At 42.6% G+C, this 22,898-nt stretch overlaps 1 protein-coding gene across 2 annotated transcripts in view; it reads left to right on the plus strand.

Annotated features, from left to right (window-relative positions):
* LOC136326478 (probable maltase-glucoamylase 2) overlaps nt 1-19,404 on the plus strand; it is a 56,473-nt gene extending 37,069 nt beyond the window's left edge. For both annotated transcript variants that reach the window (XM_066262477.1, XM_066262476.1), the window contains exons 18-25: nt 7,681-7,835; nt 7,980-8,064; nt 8,973-9,029; nt 9,501-9,625; nt 10,442-10,530; nt 12,472-12,521; nt 12,797-12,967; nt 15,365-19,404. In XM_066262477.1, coding sequence (XP_066118574.1) covers nt 7,681-7,835; nt 7,980-8,064; nt 8,973-9,029; nt 9,501-9,625; nt 10,442-10,530; nt 12,472-12,521; nt 12,797-12,967; nt 15,365-18,289 — 3,657 coding nt within the window. In that variant the 3' untranslated portion in view covers nt 18,290-19,404. The remainder of the gene's footprint in view (nt 1-7,680; nt 7,836-7,979; nt 8,065-8,972; nt 9,030-9,500; nt 9,626-10,441; nt 10,531-12,471; nt 12,522-12,796; nt 12,968-15,364) is intronic.
* The last annotated feature ends 3,494 nt before the right edge of the window (nt 19,405-22,898 follow it).

The raw sequence follows: 22,898 nt of genomic DNA on the forward strand, positions 1-22,898 counted from the left end.
TTGCAATCGTGAAGGGAATTATTTTTTTGAGTTCATTCTCAAATGTTTCATTGTTGACATATAGAAAGGCTATGGACTTCTGTATGTTAATTTTGTATCCTGCGACCTTACTGTATTGGCTTATTGTTTCTAGTAGTCTTTTTATGGATTCTTTGGAATGTTTTCAATGTATAGGATCATATCATCTGCAAAAAGTGATACCTTTACTTCTTCTTTTCCGATATGGATGCCTTTTATTTCTTTGTCTTGTCTGATTGCTCTGGCTAGAACCTCTAGTACCACATTATATAAGAGTGGAGAGAGTGGACAACCCTGTCTTGTTCCTGATTTAAAGGGAAAAGCCTTCAGTTTTGTGCCATTTAATATGATGTTAGCTGATGGCTTATCATATATGGCCTTTATCATGTTGAGATATTTTCCTTCTATATCCATTTTGTTGAGAGTCTTAAACATAAAATTGTGTTGTATTTTATCAAAAACCTTTTCTGTGTCTATTGATAAGATCATGTGGGTTTTTTTCTTTGTTTTGTTGATATGGTGTATTATGTTAACCGTTTTATGTATGTTAAATCATCCTTGAGATTCTGGGATGAATCCCACTTCATCATGATGTATAATTTTTTTGATATGTTGTTGTATTTGATTTGCTAGTATTTTGTTTAGTATTTTAGCATCTGTATTCATTAGAGATATTAGATATTGGTCTGTAGTTTTTTTGTGTGTGTGTGCCATCCTTGCCTGGTTTTGGTATGAGGGTTATGTTGGCCTCATAAGATGTGTTTGGAAGTATTGCTGCTTCTTCAATTTTTTGGAAGACTTTCAGTAGAATAGGAACTAAGTCTTCTTTGAATGTTTGATAAAATTCGCTGATATAGCCGTATGGGCCTGGACTTTTATTTTTGGGGAGGTTTTTAATGGTTTTTTCTATTTCTTCTCTACTAATATGTCTGTTTAGGCTTTCTGCTTCTTCTTGACTCAGTCTAGGAAGGTTGTATTGTTCTAGGAATTTATCCATTTCTTCTAGGTTGTTGAATTTAGTGGCATAAAGCTTTTCATAGTATTCTACAATAACTCTTTGTATATCTACAATGTCCATGGTGATTTCTTTCATTTTGGATTTTGTTTATATGAGTTCTTTCTCTTTTTTCCTTGGTAAGTCTTGCCAAGGGTTTGTCAATTTTGTTGATCTTTTCAAAGAACCAGCTCCTTGTTCTATTAATTTTTTCTATAGTTTTTCTGTTCTCTATTTCATTTATTTCTGCTCTGATTTTTATTATCTCCTTTCTTCGGCTGGTTTTGGGTTGTCTTTGTTCTTCTTTTTCCAGTTCCTTAAGGTGTGAAGTTAAGTGGTTCACTTGGGCTCTCTCTTGTTTGTACATATATGACTGAAGTGATATGAGCTTCCCTCTTATCACTGCTTTTGCTGCATCCCATAGATTCTGATATGTCGTATTGTCATTTTCATTTGTCTGTATATATCTTTTGATCTTTCTACTTATTTCTTCTTTGACCCATTCATTTTTTTAAAGTATGTTGTTTAGTTTCCACATTTTTGTGGTATTTTTTCCCTCTTTTTTGAAGTTGAATTCTAGTTTCAAGGTTTTATGATCAGAAAATATGCTTGGTACAACTTCGATTTTTCTGAATTTGCTGATGTTGTTTTTGTGGCCCAACATATGGTCAATTGTTGAGAATGATCCATGTACACTGGAGAAAAATGTATACTCTGTCACTTTGGGATGAAATGTCCTATAGATGTCTATCATATCCAGGTGCTCTAGTGTTTTGTTTAAGTCCAATATATCTTTGTTGATTCTCTGTTTGGATGACCGATCTAGAGCCGTCAGCGGTGTATTGAGGTCTCCAAGTATGATTGTATTTTTGTCAGTTTTTGTTTTAAGGTCAATAAGTAGCTGTCTTATATATTTTGGTGCTCCTTGGTTTGGTGCATATATATTAAGAATTGTTCTGTCTTCTTGATTCAGTGTCCCCTTAGCCATTATGAAATGGCCATTTTTGTCTCTGAGTACTTTTGCTGTCTTGTAGTCAGCATTTTCAGATATGAGTATTGCTACGCCTGCTTTTTTTTGGATGTTATTTGCTTAGAGTATTGTTTTCCAGCCTTTCACTTTGAATTTGTTTTTATCCTTGTTGCTTAGATGAGTTTCTTGTAGGCAGCATACAGTTGGATTTTCTTTTTTAATCCATTCTGCTACTCTGTGCCTTTTTATTAGTGAGTTTAATCTGTTTACATTGAGTGTAATTATTGACACTTGTGAGTTTCCTATTGCCATTTTATAGACTGCTTTCTGTTAGTTTTGTGTCTTGTTTGATTCTTCTCTTTCATTTTTCTATGTTTTGTTTTTATTTGGTTGTATTCCATACATCTTTCCTCTGTTGCTGTCTTTTTTAAATCATGTTCTTCTGTGGTGGTTTTTTCAATGGTGGTTACCATTAAGTAATGAAAAGGGTTCCTACCCTGTTCATTGTAGCGCACTGTCTTGTGAGTACTTTTGCACTCCATCATCCTTTGCTACTGTTAATCTCTATCTTCTCCCCCCGCCCCTTTCTTTTTGTTGTTGTCACAGTTTAAATTTGGTTTTATTGTGTTTTTCTTGGAGCTTTTACTTGTGGCTTTTTTTTTCTTTGTATCTGATTGGAGAACCCCCTTTAGTGATTCCTGGAGTGGAGGTTTTTTGATGATAAATTCCCTCATCTTTTCTGTATCTGTGAATGTTTTTATTTCTCCTTCATATTTGAAGGATAGCTTTGATGGGTATATTATTCATGGCTGAAAGTTTCTCTCTTTCAGGACTTTAAATATTGGGGTCCACTCTCTTCTAGCTTGTAGAGCTTCTGTTGAGAAATCTGATGATTATCTAATGGGCCTTCTTTTATATGTTGTATTCTTCTTTTCCCTGCTGCCTTGAGAATTTTTTCTTTGCCATTGGTTTGTGCCAATTTCATTATGATGTACCTTGGAATAGGTTTGTTGGGGTTAAGAAAACTCGGAGTTCTGTTTGCTTCTTGAATTTGAGGCTTTAGTTCTTTCCACTGGCTTGGGAAGTTCTCATCTATTATTTGTTTGAGTATGTTCTCCATTCCATTTTCTCTCTCTTCTCCCTCTGATATACCTATTATTCTTATGTTATTCTTTTTGATGGAGTCAGATAATTCCTGTAGGGCTATCTCATTTTTTTAATTTTTGAGTCTCTTTCTTCTTCTCTCTGTTGTGCCTCAAGTTGCTTGTCTTCTATTTCACTAATCCTACCTTCTATCTGGCCTGTTCTATTAGCTAAGCTTGTTACCTCATTTTTCAGCTCGTGAATTGAGTTTTTCATCTCTGTTTGATTTGTTTTTATAGTTTCAATTTCCTTGGAAATATATTCTTTGTGTTCATTGAGTTGTTTTGTGAGCTCCCTAAATTGGTTTTCTGTGTTTTCTTGTGTATCTCTGAGTATTTTTAGGATTTCTATTTTAAATTCTCTGTCGTTTAACTCCAAGGTTTCCAATATATTAATTTTTTTCTCTATAGATTTTCCTCATCTATCTGTGTTACCTCTCTTTCTTTTGTATCCATGATGTTTGATTTTCTCTTCCTTAATGGCATCTGAGGGTGGTTTTGTTGATAGTATTAATGAGATTTAATAAAGAATAAAAAGTTAAAAAATAAAAAATACAAAAGAATTTTTTTTAAAAAAATTAAAAATTAAAAAAAAGAAAATTATTCCCCCCTTTTTTTCCTCTCCTCTCCTCTCCCCTCTTTCTTGAGAAAATCTTGTGGTGAACTGTGAATTATATTGTACTAAATAGAACAAACAGTGCCTGTAATGGAGGGCCTGATTTGGGGAGAAGTAATAAAGGGGCAAAAGAAGGGGTTATGGACCTACCAAAAGGAAATAAGGAAAAAATTTGGGTCAAGAATAAAATGATTTGCTTTTAGGTATTGGTTGACTAAGAGATATGATGAGAGGAATAAGAGGGAATCAGGAAAATGGGGGGACAAATTAAAAAATTTACTATTGTATTTAGTGGAACAAAAACTAGATAAAATGGAGAGCCCGGGTTGGGATCACTGCTAGTGAGTTAAAAAGGTGAAGTAAAAAAAACCCAAAATGCCAGAAACATAAGTTTGAGTCCCAGATAAGATCATTTGTTCATTATTGAGGATTGAATGAGAGGAGATGTAAAGGAGAAAGGAAGAAACTAATATAGAGGGAGAAAAGAAAGAGAGAGAGAGAAAAAAAGAGGGAACCACTAAAAGAAGAAAAAAAAGGAGAGAGAGAGAGAGAGAGTTAAGGGTTTTGGAGTGCAACCCTCATAGAGAGAAAGGAAGAGGAAAGAAAAGATAATGGGAGATGTAACACTTGTAGGTAGTGTAGTTCAAGGAGAGGAGAGAATAAGACCAGCAGAGAATTAAACGACCAAATTGGAAGAGGAGAAAAAAAAAATCAAGAATGAAGATAAGGGAAACAAACGAACAAATATAATAAAATGGGATAGGTTATAAAGTCTGTGGATTATTCTTGATTTTGAGAGGTTATCTTCTTGCTTTTTCTTTTCTCTCCCTCTTCCTGGTCGGTGACTCTGTACCCCAGGTTCTGCCCCTGTGGCACGCTCAGGTAGAGGTTTGCAGTTGATAAGTCTCTATGGCGATGTCATGTATTGGGCTTCAGTCTCGTTGGCAGTCGAGGCTCATTAGCATTTGTAGGCTCCAACAGTGAGAGAGTTCATGTTCCCAGAGCCTCTCTCCTAGTCTTTCCTTCCTCAATTAGTAGCCTGGTAATCCAGCTATGGGGTTGCTGCTGCCTCTGCCTGGATAGTAAGAGGCTCAAAAAGCTGGCAACTCCCCACTCTATTCCCACTCAGCACAGGGTTCTGGGTAAGGCTCAGTCAGTCAGAGCTGCTAGCATAATCAGGCGGGGCTTCCACCCACACAAGACCTCTGACTTTGCCACTCTATCCGGTAACATGGGCGGGCAGGCGCCCACTCCCGGGGTGCTTGGAGGAATCTCTCGCTCACTATCTGCGCGCTCTGACCAGGATATCAGGCCGGCTGTCTCTCACTCCGAGAGAGACCTCCGCCTGCACGGAGAAGTTCCAGTGTTGAAATTAGCTCTCGCTTCCTCCCCGTGCACTGCTTTTCTAGGGCGCTGGGATGGTCCCGAGATTCTGCTTTTCAGCCCACACAAAGGCCTCTGACTCTGCCTCTCTGTGGGATAACATGGGCACCCACTCCCGGGGCTTTCGGCGGAATCTCTCGCCCACTATCTGCGCGCACTGACCAGGAGATCGGGGCGAATGGCTGCCCCATTTGTCTTTCTTTATCTGGGTTTGGCACGAGTGTTAGCTTGTATTGCCTGGGTTGCCACAGGCACAGTTTTTCCTCGGCTTGGATCTCCGTGCCACAGCCTGGTTTGGCCGTTTGTGTCGCAGCCTGGATCTATTCACCCCCTTTGCCTGCATCAGTTTCTATACTCTCAGTTCCCAGTGAAAGCAGCCCTATTTAGGTTAGTGAGGAAGGCGAAGTATTTCTTACTCCCTATTTTCTTTGGGGTTTGATTATATATTTAGCCAATGTTTTTGCTCGACCATACCTTCAGGTGTATTGCAGAACATCTGGAGGCTCCAAGGATAGATTTTTCTGTTTCTGGTTGGAGATCTTGATGAGTTTTTGGGAGATTTATCAGTATCGCTTCCTACTGTGCCATTACTCTGATGTCATCTCTCTCGTGATTCAGTTTTTTAGGATTATATTTAAGTTAATTACAATCAAATATAATTATAAGTTTAGTTCTTCAATCTTTTTAGAAAGAAGAGAGAGAGAGAAGGGGGGAGGAGCAGGAAGCATCAACTCCCATATGTGCCTTGACCAGGCAAGCCCAGGGTTTCGAACCGGCAACCTCAACATTTCCAGGTTGACACTTTATCCACTGCGCCACCACAGGTCAGGCCTCTTCAATCTTTTTTTAAAAGATTTTATTTACTGATTTTAGGAGAGAGAGAGAGAGAGAGAGAAGAGAGAGAGAGAGAGAGAAAGGAGAACTAGGAACTTGTAGTAGCTGCTTTTCATATGTGTCTTGACCATGGAAACCCAGGGTTTTGAACTGGCAACCTCAGCATTCCAGGTCGATGATCTAGCCACTGCACCACCATAAGTCAGGCCCTAGTTCCTCAATTTTACTAACCACATCTCAAGTGTTGTTTGTTTATTTGTTTTTGTGACAGAGAGTCAGAGAGAGGGACAGATAAGGACAGACAGACAGGAAGGGAGAGAGAAGCATAAATTCTTCATTGCGGCACTTTAGTTGTTCATTGATTGCTTTCTCATATGTGCCTTGACCGGGGGGGGGGTGCTATGGCAGACTGAATGACCCCTTGCTCAAGCAAGTGACCTTGGGTCTAGCTGGTGAGCCTTGCTCAAACCAGATGAGCCCATGCTCAAGCTTGAGACCTTGGGGTTTCGAACCTGGGTCCTCTGGGTCCCAGTTTGATGCTCTATCCACTGCGCCATTGCCTGGTCAGGCACATCTCACATGTTTCACAGTCCACGTGTCTCGTGTCCACCACAGTGGACAGTGCATCTCTGTATTTCCTCATTTGGAGACCAGAGAGACTGTGGAGTGTTATTTACTCTGGTGTTTGGCCTCAGGGTTTTAATTGAACCTTATATTGGGGGCATAGAGTGGTCTTGTGGAGTAGTTCTATTTGGAGGGGAAACAGAGGCAACTTCAGGAACAAAAGAAAGGAATCAATTCAGATAATTTTTTTCTAAAACTCAGTCCTAGTAATACAGTACAGGGCCTTGGCTGGTTGGCTTAGTGGTAGAGAGTTGGCCTGGCATGTAGAAGTCCTGGGTTCAATTCCTGGCTAGGGCACACAGGAGAAGCACCCATCTGCTTCTCCACCCTTCCCCCTCTTCTTTCTCTCTGTCTCTCTTCCCCTCCTGCAGCCAAGGCTCCATTGGAGCAAAGTTGGCCGGGGCACTGAGGATGGCTCCATGGCCTCCTCCTCAGGTGCTAGAATGGCTCTGGTTGCATAGGAGCAACGGCCCAGATGGGCTGAGCATCACCCTCTGGTGGGCATGCCAGGTGGGTCCTGGTCAAGCACATGCTGGAGTCTGTCTGACTGCCTCCCCACTTCTCACTTCAGAAAAATACCAAAAAAATAATAATAAATAAAAATACAGTACGGATGACAAGGTTAAACACCATATGCCCATCTTTCCACGCACAAGGAAAACAAACAAAGTGAGTGCCCATCGCGGACAGAAAATGTATGTTTCTGGGTCCTAAGACAATTAGATCACCCTTATCCAGGGCTCTTTCTTTGCTCTTTGATGCATCTGCTACAAACTGGCTTCATAATTTCTTTGCATTTTGTGTGCTGAAGGACAGATAGAGGTCACGGTCTTGGGAGTAGAGAAAATAAACCAATTTTGGTGGGAGGCTGCCATGAACCCGTGTCAGAAGACGTGTCAAATTCCCACTCCGCCCCTTGTGTGCACTTTCCCACAGGGTTTTGTTCTGTACAGTGAAGGGGCGGGACCAGATCCTTCCAGGTCTGGAAGTGCCTTCATGTCTTCAGCTCGGAGAACAGAGCTACTTGCCTCGAAGAAAGCTTTTTGTCGTAGGGAACCCGTGATGAAAATATTTAGGCATCTCTTCCGTTTCCTTCCAGGACCAGGATCCGGCTGCCTTTGGGGAAGACTCCCTGCTGCTGAACTCCTCCAGACACTACCTGAACATTCGCTACATGCTGCTGCCTTACCTCTACACCCTCTTCTTCCGCGCCCACAGCCGGGGGGACACGGTGGCCAGGCCCTTGGTCCACGAGTGAGTTTCCCGACCCACAGGGACTCTTTTAGATCGCTAACTCACCTTGCTCGTGAATCGTAACAAGGTTCGTGAGGACCTTGTTGCCACGTGACAAGCGGCTGTCCTATACCGGAGGCCTCACCTGCCTTTTCTGTTTCCTAGGTTCTACCAGGACAACGCTACGTGGGAGGTGCACGAGCAGTTCCTGTGGGGGCCCGGACTCCTCATCACGCCTGTTTTATACCCAGTGTGTTTATAATCTGCACAGTGGGGTGGGACATCACACGTGTCCTCCTGGCTCTGGACTTGAATGAGTCAGAGCCTGGGTGTCTTCAGATGCATTTAATTATAAATACAAATATAAGTTTGAGAAAGATTATGAAAGTTTGGAAATGAGAAGAGTACTAATTCTTGGTCCCGCTGTCTCTTCAGCAGCACAGTTTCTATTTTGCAAGATACATTAAAGCCTATGTCCTTAAGCATCTGGGCATTGACAGAGGCTTCAAATGCCTTGGGCTGGCCCTGTCTGTGTTTCCCTTTGACCAGAGGGGATATGCTCTTGGGGTTAGGAAGAGAGAAGAGGTGAGGAGAGGAGGAGGGAGGAAGAGAGGAGTGCTGGGTAGGAGAGGGTGTTACTGTGAAGTCCATGTGTGAGGGACCACATGTCCCCACCCTAAGTGTGATTTGGGGCCGCTGTGATGGGGAAGTGTAGGGGAGGGTGAGGAGAGGTCAGAATTATGCTGGTCAGTTTGTAGACAGGAAAGATCACCAATGTTTTTAGGTCAAAGGCGCTCAGAGCTGGTGTTTTAGCCACACTGCCTCGTGGCAGGTCCGGCTAACCAGCGAGTGGTCCTGCCAGAAGACTCTCCTGGGTGCCTGTTCCAGCCTCCTCCCACCTGTCAGATGACACAAACAACTCTGTGAATGACCTTTCTCTGCTTCTCTTAGAAAGTGCATGTGCCTCAAAGCAAGACAAACTTAATTTCTGGTACAACTGTTTTGAGTAAGCTGCCTGACCTCTCAGAATATCTGTATTTTTATTGATAGACTGGGAGGATCCTCACTCTCTCTCTCGGGATTGTTCAGAGGAGCACAGGGCAGTGTTGTGTAAACTGCAAAGGAGTGTAATGTTGCTCATTCATGTTGTTTTTCTAGGGCACGCATTCTGTGAAAGCGTACATACCAGACGCCATCTGGTACGACTATGAGACAGTAAGTGGTCACTACGAAGCCCACTTGGTCCTGAGATCTGTCTCTAGCAGAGGGACACTTCTGGCAGTGTTAGGAGCTTGGTGGTTTTACATTTAGTTGGTTGTGGGTACTTTTCCAAATGGAAGGCCTTTTAAATATAAAGTGAAATACTTTGAATAACTGGGATAGGTTGGTGGGAGTTTTCATTATGTCAACCTGGCCACTAATCAACTGTCAGGACTAGTTACTAGACTTGGGCTGTGATAACTCAGAGAATTAAGGCCCAGTTGTGGAATCATGGCACGGTGTAATACAAAGAAATAAGTCTTAGCTCTACTATCTACAACCTGTGTGCCTTGGACACATCAATCACTTCACTTCTGGGATCTCTGTTTCTCTCCTATTTGAAATAGGCAGCCAAACTAGAAGACCTCCAACATGCCTCTTGGCCCAAGCTGCCTATCATCTGATCTGTTTTTCTTTGTTGGTTAGGGAGTAGCCATCCAATGGAGGAAACAACTGGTGGATATGCAACTGCCTCCTGACAGGATAGGACTTCACCTTCGAGGGGGCTACATTTTTCCCGTCCAGCAGCCAGACATGACCACAGACACCAGGTAAGCTCCTCATCCTTCTAAGGCGTGACTGCTCTGTGCTTCCAGAGGCAGAGCATGATGGGAAAGGGTAACCCACAGACTAAACGTGGGTAAACCCAGGGCAGATGTCTCCAGTCAGTGATCTTCCTCCCCTTATCTCAAGATTGGCTCCAAATTAGCATCTTATTCCTTTAGCGGGGGGTAAGTATTAGCCTTGGTTCCTGGTGCCTTTTATTTTTGGAAAATGATAGGCTCGGATGATAAGAATAGTCAAATGGCCACTCGTGTGCATTTCTTTATGGGCAAAAATTGTCCCCAAGGAGATCCGCTTAGGTACAATTTAATGCAAGTTAAATAGGAGCTAACGATCAACATAGCTTCAAGGTCAAGAGTCAGAAAGTTGTGGTTGAAGCCTCAGTTCTAGGACATACCCTCTGTGTTTCTGCTCATCACTTGTAAACCGAGGAGGAGGATGGTTTGTTTTTTAGAGTTACATAAGGAGCACATGAAATAATAGAAATGATTTACTGTGTGTAAGACACTTAGAGGAGTCCCTGGCACATGGTGGGCACCCATGAGTCCTCACTGTTAGTACTGTCACACACCTGGCATCCGGCAGAAACCGTCTCCTCCGCCTGCTCTTTCTGAGCTCATTCACTGCTAACCTCTGCTGTCTCCCCACACCAGCTCCTGTGTTTCCACACAAGGTCAGCATCTACTCCATTCCTAGGGCAGACTCTGAGAGTATCTGTCTTGTTTGTGGGGCACAGAGGGGGCTGGTTGACCATTGTTGTCTCCCTACTTCCTCCTCTGAAATGGACTATTGCTCTTTCACAGTCGGCAGAATCCGGTGGGACTCCTCGTTGCCTTGGACGACGAGCGAAATGCAACGGGAGAGCTGTACTGGGATGATGGTGTCTCGGCAGGTAGACTTCCTTATGGCGCCATCACTGTGGTCCCCAGTGACATTAGTCATCGCGGGCTGCCCTGTATGGCACAAATCCTCTTATCATGGATGCTTGTTCTGTAGCTTAGAGTCTATTTATTCCAGTCCCCATGAGTTTTAAACTGTTTAACTTCCATAGAAAAACTTCACCAAACAGACTTATAAATTCAATTGAAAATAACAAGATGTGGCATAAGTGTAAATGTCATTGACATTTTTGGCAAACAGGTTTGCAGCTGTTAGTTAAACTGTCCCTTACTTACTTAAGGAGAGTTAATAGCTAGTTCAAGGATCATCTTCAATCAACTATCTTAACAAAATCATCCCTTTTAAAAATTCTTTAAAACTGCTTTAAAAAGGCTATCGTATTTGCTTAGGCTACATTTTCTAGCCAAGGCTAAATTTAAAAATAGGGTTTTATGGTTGTTTGTTTCCACAAGAGTAGAGTTTGTTTAGAAAACAAAGAAGGGGACTTGTTGGTTCAGGGAGAGACTATGAGATCATATTGGTCAGAAATACAGTGTTGACAAGAGTCGAGACAAGAACATGACATGAAACTGACTTTTAAGAAACAGAAGGCGTAGCAGCCATGTGAGTCTTTAGATTTAACGCATCACGTCACTGGTGACATTGAAAGGATCCAATTCCATGAGACGAGGAAATAGGAGCTGAGGGGTAGGAGGTGGAGAATCAAATTATGCGTTGAGTACGCCAACATTAACAAGCAGAGGTGCCTTTTTTGAGACATGTGGCACTAGAAAGGAGATATAGTAGCTTGATAGAGAATCAAGTCAAGGATTTGTCAGAGTGGAATGCTCTGGAGCAGGGGTCCCCAAACTACGGCCCGCGGGCCACATGTGGCCCCCTGAGGCCATTTATCCGGCCCCCGCCGCACTTTTGAAAGGGGCACCTCTTTCATTGGTGGTCATTGAGAGGAGCACATTGACCATCTCATTAGCCAAAAGCAAACCCATAGTTCCCATTGAAATACTGGTCAGTTTGTTGATTTAAATTTACTTGTTCTTTATTTTAAATATTGTATTTGTTCCCGTTTTGTTTTTTTACTTTAAAATAAGATATGTGCAGTGTGCATAGGGATTTGTTCATAGTTTTTTTTTATAGTCCGGCCCTCCAACGGTCTGAGGGACAGCGAACTGGCCCCCTGTGTAAAAAGTTTGGGGAACCCTGCTCTGGAGCGTAGTTGGAGCTTGGAAGAGAAGGGAGGGTGTGGGGAAGAACTGATGGAGTAAGTCCTAGAGAGGCAGGAGGGCTTCAGATGTAGAATTTTGTGGAAGGGTGAGCTAAGAGTAGACAGAGAGTAACAAAGATGATGATGGCAATGACTTCGATGATGACATTGAACAACAAATTTTGAGCACTTACTGTGTATAAGCAGCGCGTTATGGACCTTACTCTCACGAGCTAGTCCTATTTTTAGCTCCATTGTATGGCTGATAAAATGTTAGGGAACTTACCTGAGTTTGCACAACTACCAAGCACACAAGTGGGGATTTGAACCCATGTCAGTCTGATTTGCAAAGCTGAAGCCCTCTTCTTTGAGCTTGTATCATCATAGCCAGGTGTGCTCTCATGACTGTGTGCTTGCTGTGTTGGCACACAAAAAGCCAACCAGTAGCCTTCACACTTCTTTACCTATGATAGCAGACCTTAGTCCAACCCCAGTTCTCTGGTCTTTCCAACCTCTGGACCCTTCCCTCAAATGCTCTCTTCCATATGCATGTCCCCACACTTACCTGGAGGGAAATGTTCCCTTGGCTCCTCCCTTTAAGACTCCTCAGACAAGTCAGGATTCCCCGGATGGGTAACTGTGATGCCACTGAGACACTTTCTGGCCGTCTGTGAGGTTATCTGCTGCAGATGAAATAATAGTAGTTGCTGATTCTCTTTTTCTTGCTTGCAGACAGCTATGAAAATAGAAACTATTTCTTGGCAAGCTTTTCAGCAACTAAGGTAAGACTTTTTTACATTGAATTGTGTAAGTCTTTTTCCAGTTAGCTACAGATTAAACATTACCTATTAACTGTAATATCCCACATCTTAATAGCAAGACCTTCCGGCCTTTGTAAATCAAGTCTGTTGACACAGAAATAAGGAAGAAACAGTTCTTATTTTGACAGTTATGCAATATACCATCACTCTATTATATATATATATATAAAGAATGTGTGGACTATAGTCGATCAACAGATGTATTATGTATTTTTGTCTTTATGCATTCTGTATAGAACATATTGACAATCCAGACCATACACAATAAGTACTTGAATGGTTCAAATCCACTGAGAGTTGGATATATTAGAATCTGGGGGACCAACTGTACCTACGTGACACAAGTCAACGTCACCTATGACAACAAACAATCTCTGGCAAATTTCACGAGTGACCCCTCCCATCAGGTATGTCTCAAGAGAATGTTGTTATACGTTAATTTTATTATTCTGCAAAGTTATCACCACTATTATTATCATTGTTATATTTACTTACATTTGTCAGGTAATAGCTATGTGCAATAGATATGTTCCCGAAACATTGCGAGTGTTGAATTATATTGTGAGATAGAAAATATCAAAATATCAGTGGTCCTGGCCAGTGTAGTCTAGGGAGTGATGGTCGAGGGTCTGATGAAATCCTTTCCACGCACTTCCTGAAGAAACGGTGCTATGGGTTGAGGCCAGTGTCCCAGGTGAGTGTCACAAAACCTGTACCTGTGGCAGGGGCTCCAACAAAGAAAAGTAAAAAGGGGATTACTTTACTCCAACAAAGTAATCCCCTAACGTTGTTGTTGGAGATTGTCTCCCTCCTTCCTGAAAGTACTCATATCCCAGGTCAAGATGATCAACAGATCTTCTAAGCTGGTGAGAATCGGCAGTAAACTATGGTAATAATCATAAACATAAGCATGCCCCACTGCAACGTGAGATAAATTATTTGGTGGACAAACCAGAGGGACATAAATGGCAGACCCCACTGAACCCTCTAGTAAAGTCTGCTTTGGTGGCCAGAGCCAACTCATTGGAAAACAAATGACAAGCAGAGTTATCAAGAGTAACAACGGGCCCTGGCCGGTTGGCTCAGTGGTAGAGCATTGGCCTGGTGTGCAGGAGTCCCGGGTTCGATTCCTGGCCAGGGCACACAGGAGAAGCGCCCATCTGCTTCTCCACCCCTCCCCCTCTCCTTCCTCTCTGTCTCTCTCTTCCCCTCCCGCAGCCGAGGCTCCATTGGAGCAAAGATGGCCCGGGTGCTAAGGATGGCTCTGTGGCCTCTGCCTCAGGTGCTAGAATGGCTCTGGATGCAACAGAGCGACGCCCCAGAGGGGCAGAGCATCGCCCCCTGGTGGGCATGCCGGGTGGATCCCTGTCGGGCGCATGCGTGAGTCTGTCTGACTGCCTCCCCATTTCCAGCTTTGGAAAAATGAAAAGAAAAAAAAAAAAAAGAGTAACAGCGGAGGAAGAGGTATCCCACTTTTGAACACCAGCTCTGTCATTAATATGGATCCAGTCACTCATAGGGGGGGTGGTTTAGAAAAGAGAAAATGGATAAGGGAGTTCTTGTTTTCCAAAAGGTGAAGAGGGTGCTCTGCTTGTATTTGAATTTTGGACAGTGACCCTATGAACATTCAAGTAGATTCTTTCTCTCTCTTGTCTCTTAGCTCTCTAGTTCAAAACATTTTTCCTGTTTTGTTGAGTTCAGTACTACTCTTGGCAAGTAAATAGTTCCAGTAAAGGCTGATACAGAGAATCTTTGAACACCTTGTTTTAGGGAAAGTCTGTAGCATATCAGGTGCCTGTTTGTTTTGTGCTGGTCTCAACCGATCAATAACCAAGGTTTGTGGCTGGACCAGCTCTTGTGGCTCTTGTTATGATGGTAAAACATTCGTCAGCAATGACCATCGAGAAACTCTTAAAAGATACAGGCTTATAAATTACAAGTCCTGGAGATCACACAGCACCTTAGGGGCCACACGAGGAGCACCTGAGCCGAGAGAGAGCATGGGCAAAGGCCGAGGGTTCAGCTTTTGGGGGAGTGAAGTGTGGGGGCCTAAGGCTTCCAGGGTGCACTCCTGATTGGTGAATTTAAAACATGGAGATTTTCAAGCATGGGAAGAGAAAACAAACAAGTAGCCCAAATGGTCAGTTGTTGAAATCAACCAAGACCCCTGTCTGGATAGCTTGGTTGGTTAGAGAGCATCGTTCTGACAAGGAAAGGTGCGGGTTCAATCCCTGGTCAGGGCACATACAGGAACAGATTGATGTTTCTTTCTCTCTAAAATCAGTCAATCAATCAATCAATCAAAAGTTAACCAAGATCTCGAAAACAAAAAGAGCCTAAAGTGGGAGAATCTTTGAAACAGTTAGATGTGGCAATTGAAGCTTTACGTCATAACAAAAAAGAATAAAAAAAGAAACCCAAATATCAGGGCTAACATTTACTGAATTGTGTGCTCCTCTGTATACTAGGGGTTGGGAAGGATAGAAGCAAGACCAGCCTGCCCTCAGGAAGGTTAAAATCTAGTGGCAAAACAAAGAGATGTTTATGGACATTAGTTCTAATTAAAGATGCAAATACTTGGGAGCAGTGTGGTTCTGACTAAATGAAGGAGAAAGAAACATTCCAGCATGCGGATGATGCCCACAGCTCATCTCTCCATATCTCTCTCTCTGGAGTCAGTGTGATCGGCAAAGGAACCTACTTTTACTTTCTGGGAGAAGACTGAATACGTCATTTGTTGTTATTATTGTTAAATGTGATGTTTAAGTTCTAAAATACCAATGTTGTCCCTTCTTTTCTGGCAGACACTAACTATTCAATTGATGGACAAGCATATCAGCCTGGAACAGCTAACTCAGATCACTTGGGTTCACAGTGCTCCTGAAGTTTCAACTACACCTGTGACAAGTGCCTTCTCACCGACTTCTCTACAGTCGACATTTTCCACGGAGGCTACCGCTTCTGTGGTTACTGTCACTAGTTCTCCAACAAATCCTACTACTGCTTACACTAGTACCACCTTTCCTACCACAACCTCCTCTTCCCCCATTAGTACTATTGAACTTACAACTAGTCCTGGTATTCCTAATACCCCTACTCCTATCCCTACAAATGACACCACTCCTAGCACTAGTACCACCTTTCCTATTACAACTGCCTCTACTCCCACAAGTATTACTGAACTTACAACTAGTCCTGCTGTTCCTAATATCCCTACTCCTTTCCCTACAAATGACACCACTTCTAGCACTAGTACCACCTTTCCTACCACGTACGCCTCTACTCCCATAAGTACTACTGAACTTACAACTAGTCCTGCTGTTCCTAATATCACTACTCCTTTCCCTACAAATGACACCACTTCTAGCACTAGTACCACCTTTCCTACCACATACGCCTCTACTCCCACAAGTATTACTGAACTTACAACTAGTCCTGCTGTTCCTAATATCACTACTCCTTTCCCTACAAATGACACCACTTCTAGCACTAGTACCACCTTTCCTACCACATACGCCTCTACTCCCACAAGTACTACTGAACTTACAACTAGTCCTGCTGTTCCTAATATCACTACTCCTTTCCCTACAAATGACACCACTTCTAGCACTAGAACCACCTTTCCTACCACATACGCCTCTACTCCCACAAGTATTACTGAACTTACAACTAGTCCTGCTGTTCCTAATATCACTACTCCTTTCCCTACAAATGACACCACTTCTAGCACTAGAACCACCTTTCCTACCACATACGCCTCTACTCCCACAAGTACTACTGAACTTACAACTAGTCCTGCTGTTCCTAATATCCCTACTCCTTTCCCTACAAATGACACCACTTCTAGCACTAGTACCACCTTTCCTACCACATACGCCTCTACTCCCACAAGTACTACTGAACTTACAACTAGTCCTGCTGTTCCTAATATCACTACTCCTTTCCCTACAAATGACACCACTTCTAGCACTAGAACCACCTTTCCTACCACAAATGCCTCTACTCCCACAAGTACTACTGAACTTACAACTAGTCCTGCTGTTCCTAATATCACTACTCCTTTCCCTACAAATGACACCACTTCTAGCACTAGAACCACCTTTCCTACCACATATGCCTCTACTCCCACAAGTATTACTGAACGTACAACTAGTCCTGCTGTTCCTAATATCCCTACTCCTTTCCCTACAAATGACACCACTTCTAGCACTAGAACCACCTTTCCTACCACATACGCCTCTACTCCCACAAGTATTACTGAACTTACAACTAGTCCTGCTGTTCCTAATATCACTACTCCTTTCCCTACAAATGACACCACTTCTAGCACTAGTACCACCTTTCCTACCACATACGCCTCTACTCCCACAAGTACTACTGAACTTACAACTAGTCCTGCTGTTCCTAATATCACTACTCCTTTCCCTACAAATGACACCACTTCTAGCACTAGAACCACCTTTCCTACCACATACGCCTCTACTCCCACAAGTACTACTGAACTTACAACTAGTCCTGCTGTTCCTAATATCACTACTCCTTTCCCTACAAATGACATCACTTCTAGCACTAGAACCACCTTTCCTATCACAACTGCTTCTTTCTCTGCTAGTACTACTGAACGTACAACTAGTCCTGCTGTTCCTAATATCCCTACTCCTTTCCCTACAAATGACACCACTTCTAGCACTAGAACCACCTTTCCTACCACATACGCCTCTACTCCCACAAGTACTACTGAACTTACAACTAGTCCTGCTGTTCCTAATATCACTACTCCTTTCCCTACAAATGACACCACTTCTAGCACTAGAACCACCTTTCCTACCACAAATGCCTCTACTCCCACAAGTACTACTGAACTTACAACTAGTCCTGCTGTTCCTAATATCACTACTCCTTTCCCTACAAATGACACCACTTCTAGCACTAGAACCACCTTTCCTACCACATACGCCTCTACTCCCACAAGTATTACTGAACTTACAACTAGTCCTGCTGTTCCTAATATCACTACTCCTTTCCCTACAAATGACACCACTTCTAGTGCTAGTACCATCATTCCGATCATAACCACCTCTTTCCCCACTAGTACTACTGAACGTACAACTAGTCCTGCTGTTCCTAATATCACCCCTCCTTTCCCTACAAATGATACTGATTCTAACACTGGTACCACCTTTCCTAGCGTAACCACCTCTTTTCCCACTAGTACTACTGAACGTACAACTAGTCCTGCTGTTCCTAATATCACTACTCCTTTCCCTACAAATGACACCACTTCTACCACTAGTACCACCTTTCCTATCACAACTGCTTCTTTCTCTGCTAGTACTACTGAACTTACAACTAGTACTCCTATTCCTAATATCACTACTCCCTTACCCAGAAATACTACCGCTTCTAGCACTAGTACTACCTTCCCTATCACAACCACTTCTTTCCCAACTGGCACTACTGTTTTTAATATGACTTCTTCCCCTACAAATACTCCTACTCCTAGCACTCATGTTGCTTCTCCTACCACAAGCACTGTTTTCCCGACAAACATTGCTGATACTACCACTGGTGCTACTGCTCTTTCTCCAACAGGGTCTGATACCTCTGGCACGAATAACACCACTCCAATTACAACTATTCCTCCTTCTACAAATACCAGTACTGATTCTGCTAATATGGATTCACTTACTACAAATGTTTTGAATACTACCACTGCAGGAAACACATAAAGAACGATAGGCATCACTGCAGTTACTTTGATTACAAATGCTCCTTCTGAACAAACTACTACTCAGATCATGCAGTTCCACCTTCTTTAGGCACCCCTGTCATTATCTGTGACAAAACCACAGATAATGCGTGTCCAGAGGCACTGACCAGAACCAGTACTTCTACTCAGACTCCAGACTCACGGTCATGGGGTTAGGACTTCCTGCATGTTCTTGGCCTTTCATATCCAAATTCACTATTCATCTTGGATCTATTACTTTCCTATATCACCTAGACTCCCCTGAATAGGCTCAATTTTGAGTGCTATAGAAGGCTTACCTCTACTATAGTGTTTTCAAAATATAGTTTGTGGACCCGTAGGAGGCCTCAAAACTCTTTCTGGGTTCTACAAGATCAAATCTATTTTATTTTTCTTTTCTTTTGTTTATTTTTATTCAGTAAGAGGACGTGAGGCAGAGACAGACTCCTGCATGTGCCTTGACTGGATTCCACCCAGAAAACCACTAGGGGGTGATGCTCTGCCTATCTGGGGTGTTTCTTTGTTGCTCAGCAACTGAGCTCTTCCTAGCACCTGAGGCGGAGGCCATGGAGCCATCCTCAGCACTCGGGGCCAACTTGCTCCAGCTGAGCCATGGCTGTGGGAGGAGGAGGAGGAGGAGAGAGAGAGAGAGAGAGAGAGAGAGAGAGAGAAGTCAGAGGGGGAGGAGGGAGGAGTAAAGAAGCAGATAGGTGCTTCTTCTGTGTGCCCTGACTGGGAATCAAACCTGGGACATCCACATGCCAATGTTCTACTGCTGAGCCAACCAGCCAGGGACTCAAATCTATTTTTATAAAATTGGTTGCTATTAGCCTTTTTCACTCTCATTCTCTCATTAGTGTATTGTGGCATTTTCTAGAGACTCTGTTTTGTAATATCACCATAGATAACTATAGAGTCAGAAATAAGAACCTAGCAGTCTTCTATTAGTCCAGACACTAAACAGATTTACAAAATATAAAGCCATGTCATTATTTTCATTCATTTTATTTTTAGCTTTGGAAAATATAGGGCCTTTTTTTAAAGTGTATTATTTATGTTAACATGGAGTTGATATATTGTTATTTTTAATGAATAAAAAATATTTGACAAAATATTGTACAAATGATTCAATTTTAATTTTTTTAAAAAATTTTCCATTGAAATGAGAAAGAGAGAGAGAAGCATTCACTCATTGTTCCACTTAGTTGTTCTATTTAGTTGTGCATTCATTGGTTTCTTCTATGTGCCCTGACTGGGGATTGAACTCACAAGCTTGGCACACTGAGACAGCACTCTAGTCACTGAACCACCCAGCCAGGGCTCAATTTTAATTTCTAATGCAGTAAATACGAGACATAACCCACCCAAACAAAGCACGGATTTTTACTGAATTTGAATGTAAAGGGTTCCTGAGACCAGAAAGTCAGGGAGGTTACTTCCTAGAGCAACAATATTCTAGTTTCACTCTCAGGTCCTAGTCACATATACTATGAAACTTCCCAGCATGTATGAACTCCAGCATACATGGCTTAAGGCTCATGCTACACACAGATGTCAACCACCTACTATGACCACATTTGCATGACTTCCTGACCTACCTACATGACTGTACTGTTGTCTGGATGGCTTGATGGTTGGAGCTGTGATGTTCATAGATATGCATGTTCGGTCTGTAAAAGTCTATGCAAGGTTTATTATGACTATTATGCAATTCCCTGAGTGTTCTTGTGTCTATTTGAACTTTTTCCTTCTTCTTCTCCTTGGATTTCCTGATAGTGGAGCATATTCTCCTTGGGGCTAGTACTTTATAATAAGGTTGAACACCAGGTTTCACTGCTAGATTAAATAATGCCTGCCTTTCCTCACTTTACAAAATAACTTTATGGAATTTTTTTTTTTGTATTTTTCTGAAGCTGGAAATGGGAAGAGACAGTCAGACAGACTCCCGCATGCGCCGGACCGGGATCCACCTGGCATGCCCACCAGGAGCGACGCTCTGCCCACCAGGGGGCGTCGCTCTGCCATGACCAGAGCCACTCTAGCGCCTGGGGCAGAGGCCAAGGAGCCATCCCCAGCGCCCGGGCCATCTTTGCTCCAATGGAGCCTTGGCTGCGGGAGGGGAAGAGAGAGACAGAGAGGAAGGGGGGGTGGAGAAGCAAATGGGCGCTTCTCCTGTGTGCCCTGGCCAGGAATCGAACTCGGGTCCCCCGCACGCCAAGCTGACGCTCTACCGCTGAGCCAACCGGCCAGGGCTATGGAATTTTATATTACTGTTTTCTTAAGTTTTTTATACTTGCTGCTATTTGTGTGTTGCCTTAGCTCTAGCTAAGAACCAAATGTATAAACAAATGACAGAGAAGAAAATTTTTGAAATGGCCAACAGAGTTCTTACAGACCATGTGTATGTGTGTGTATGTGTGTGAACTCAGAATGCACAATATTTTATTTTATATGGCAAACAACACATTTTTTTTCTTTCTGGCAAGTTATAATTTATGATCATAACAGTTCTACGGCCTTTGTGAATAATTATGTTTCTAATGCCAGCTGGAGAAAAATTTGGTCTTTTGTTGAATTATTGAAATAGGTAACTAATCAGAGAAAACATTGCTAATGTAGATGACAGATTGGGCTATGGGTTGAACACTATTTTATTTCCCAATATATGCCCAGATGAAAGCACACCTGAATTGGAACAGACTTTAAAGCCTATGTAGCTTAAAATCCCTACTCATAAGAAGAGTTTTTTCTAAACCATGTCTTTCTAACCCTCATCAGCATCCACATCCTTCCTCAGAAGTTTGCCCGTTGAACAGTTGGGCAGTATTAATTTTTAGAACATGTTTAGGATACAGAGATAACTTTTGACTTTTTAGTTTACTCATGGGCCCTGGCTAGATAGCTCAATTGGTTAGACTTTAGAGCAGGGTCCCCAAACTTTTTACACAGGGAGCCAGTTCACTGTCCCTCAGACCGTTGGAGGGCCGGACTATAAAGATAACTATGAACAAATCCCTATCACACTGCACATATTTTAAAGAAAAAAACAAACAAAACGGGAACAAATACAATATTTAAAATAAAGAACAAGTAAATTTAAATCAACAAACTGACCAGTATTTCAATGGGAACTATAGGCCTGCTTTTGGCTAATGAGATGGTCAATGTCGGTTCCATATTTGTCACTGCTAGCCCTAACAAGTGATATGATGCGCTTCTGGAGCTGTGAGGCCTGTGTACTGCGTTACCGGAAGTAGTACTGTACGTGAGCGACACCGTGCTTTGCAGCGCCACCACATACAGTATTCCAGGAGCATAGGATGCATCCACATCCTGTGCTCCTCTCACTGACCACCAATGAAAGAGGTGCCTCTTCCGGAAGTGCGGTGGGGGCCGGATAAATGGCCTCAGGGGGCTGCATGCGGCCCGCGGGCCGTAGTTTGGGGACCCCTACTGTAGAGCATCGTCTCAACATGCCAAAGTTGTGGGTTCGATCCCTGGTCAGGGCACATACAAGAACCAACCAATGATGACTTGAATAAGTGTAACAATGAATTGATATCTCTTTCTGTCTCTCTCCCTTCCTCTCCCTCTAAAAAAAAATCAATTAATTAAAAAGAAAAGTTTACTCATACACTTAAATTTTTCATCTTAAACCATCTCTCTGATAGCCTTTCACCTTTTTGATGGTGGCTACTATTTTCCAACTAATCATCAAGATTATAGCTCCCTGTTTTTCAAACATCCCTTTCACAACATCTAGTTTAAAAAGGAGGGGGGGGCTTCTATTATATGTAGCTATATAAATAAAATAGCTATTTAAATAATTACCTATAAAATCTAGTGATTTGAAGCTCTAAGAAATACATTCTGTCACTGATTTGTTATGCCTGACAGTGAAATTAGTCCAAGGGTCTATACTACAGCATGCAGATTAGAAGTTCTTTGCTCCAATTTGCCCAAAACTCTTGCTTGGAAAAACTCTCCCTTTTCTCAAAGGAAAGCCTCAATTTTCCTTGAATGATGACAACAGAGATGTCCACAAGTGAGCACAGACAATTCTCTGGTTTCAAGGGAGCCTAGCTTTCCCCATAATCATAAACTTTGAAAAACCTCTTTGATTGAAAGACAGCAAGTCCTTCTGTGAGGCCCCAGTGTGACCCCGAGCATTGCAGACACCCAGCAGAGACCGAAGGAACTGAACATGAACACTGAAGATGTTGCAGAACCTCAGCAGGGAGCATCCAGAATTCCCCAGAAGAAATAACACTAAGGGCATTGGGCTTGGTACCTTCCATGCACTTCACCGTGCCCAAAGGAAGGGCTGTGATGTTGACCCCTCAGACAGTGGTCTCCAAGGGACTAAGATCCCTCTCAACCCCTTGGCATAGCCAGAGTTGGGGTTCCCTCCATAGGACATGACCAATGAATAAGTCAATTCAGAGAGTAGCACATTAAATCTTAAAGGACACTGTGGGACAGAGAGCTTCTCAGGCTTGGAACAAAGAATGCTCCCAAAAGCTCTAAGAACATCCACCACTGTGGGTCTATCAACAGGGTTGCAAACTGCAGGCTGTGTCTGGGTGAAT

Source organism: Saccopteryx bilineata, chromosome 2 (assembly GCF_036850765.1).
Source record: "Saccopteryx bilineata isolate mSacBil1 chromosome 2, mSacBil1_pri_phased_curated, whole genome shotgun sequence".
Lineage (NCBI taxonomy): Eukaryota > Metazoa > Chordata > Mammalia > Chiroptera > Emballonuridae > Saccopteryx > Saccopteryx bilineata.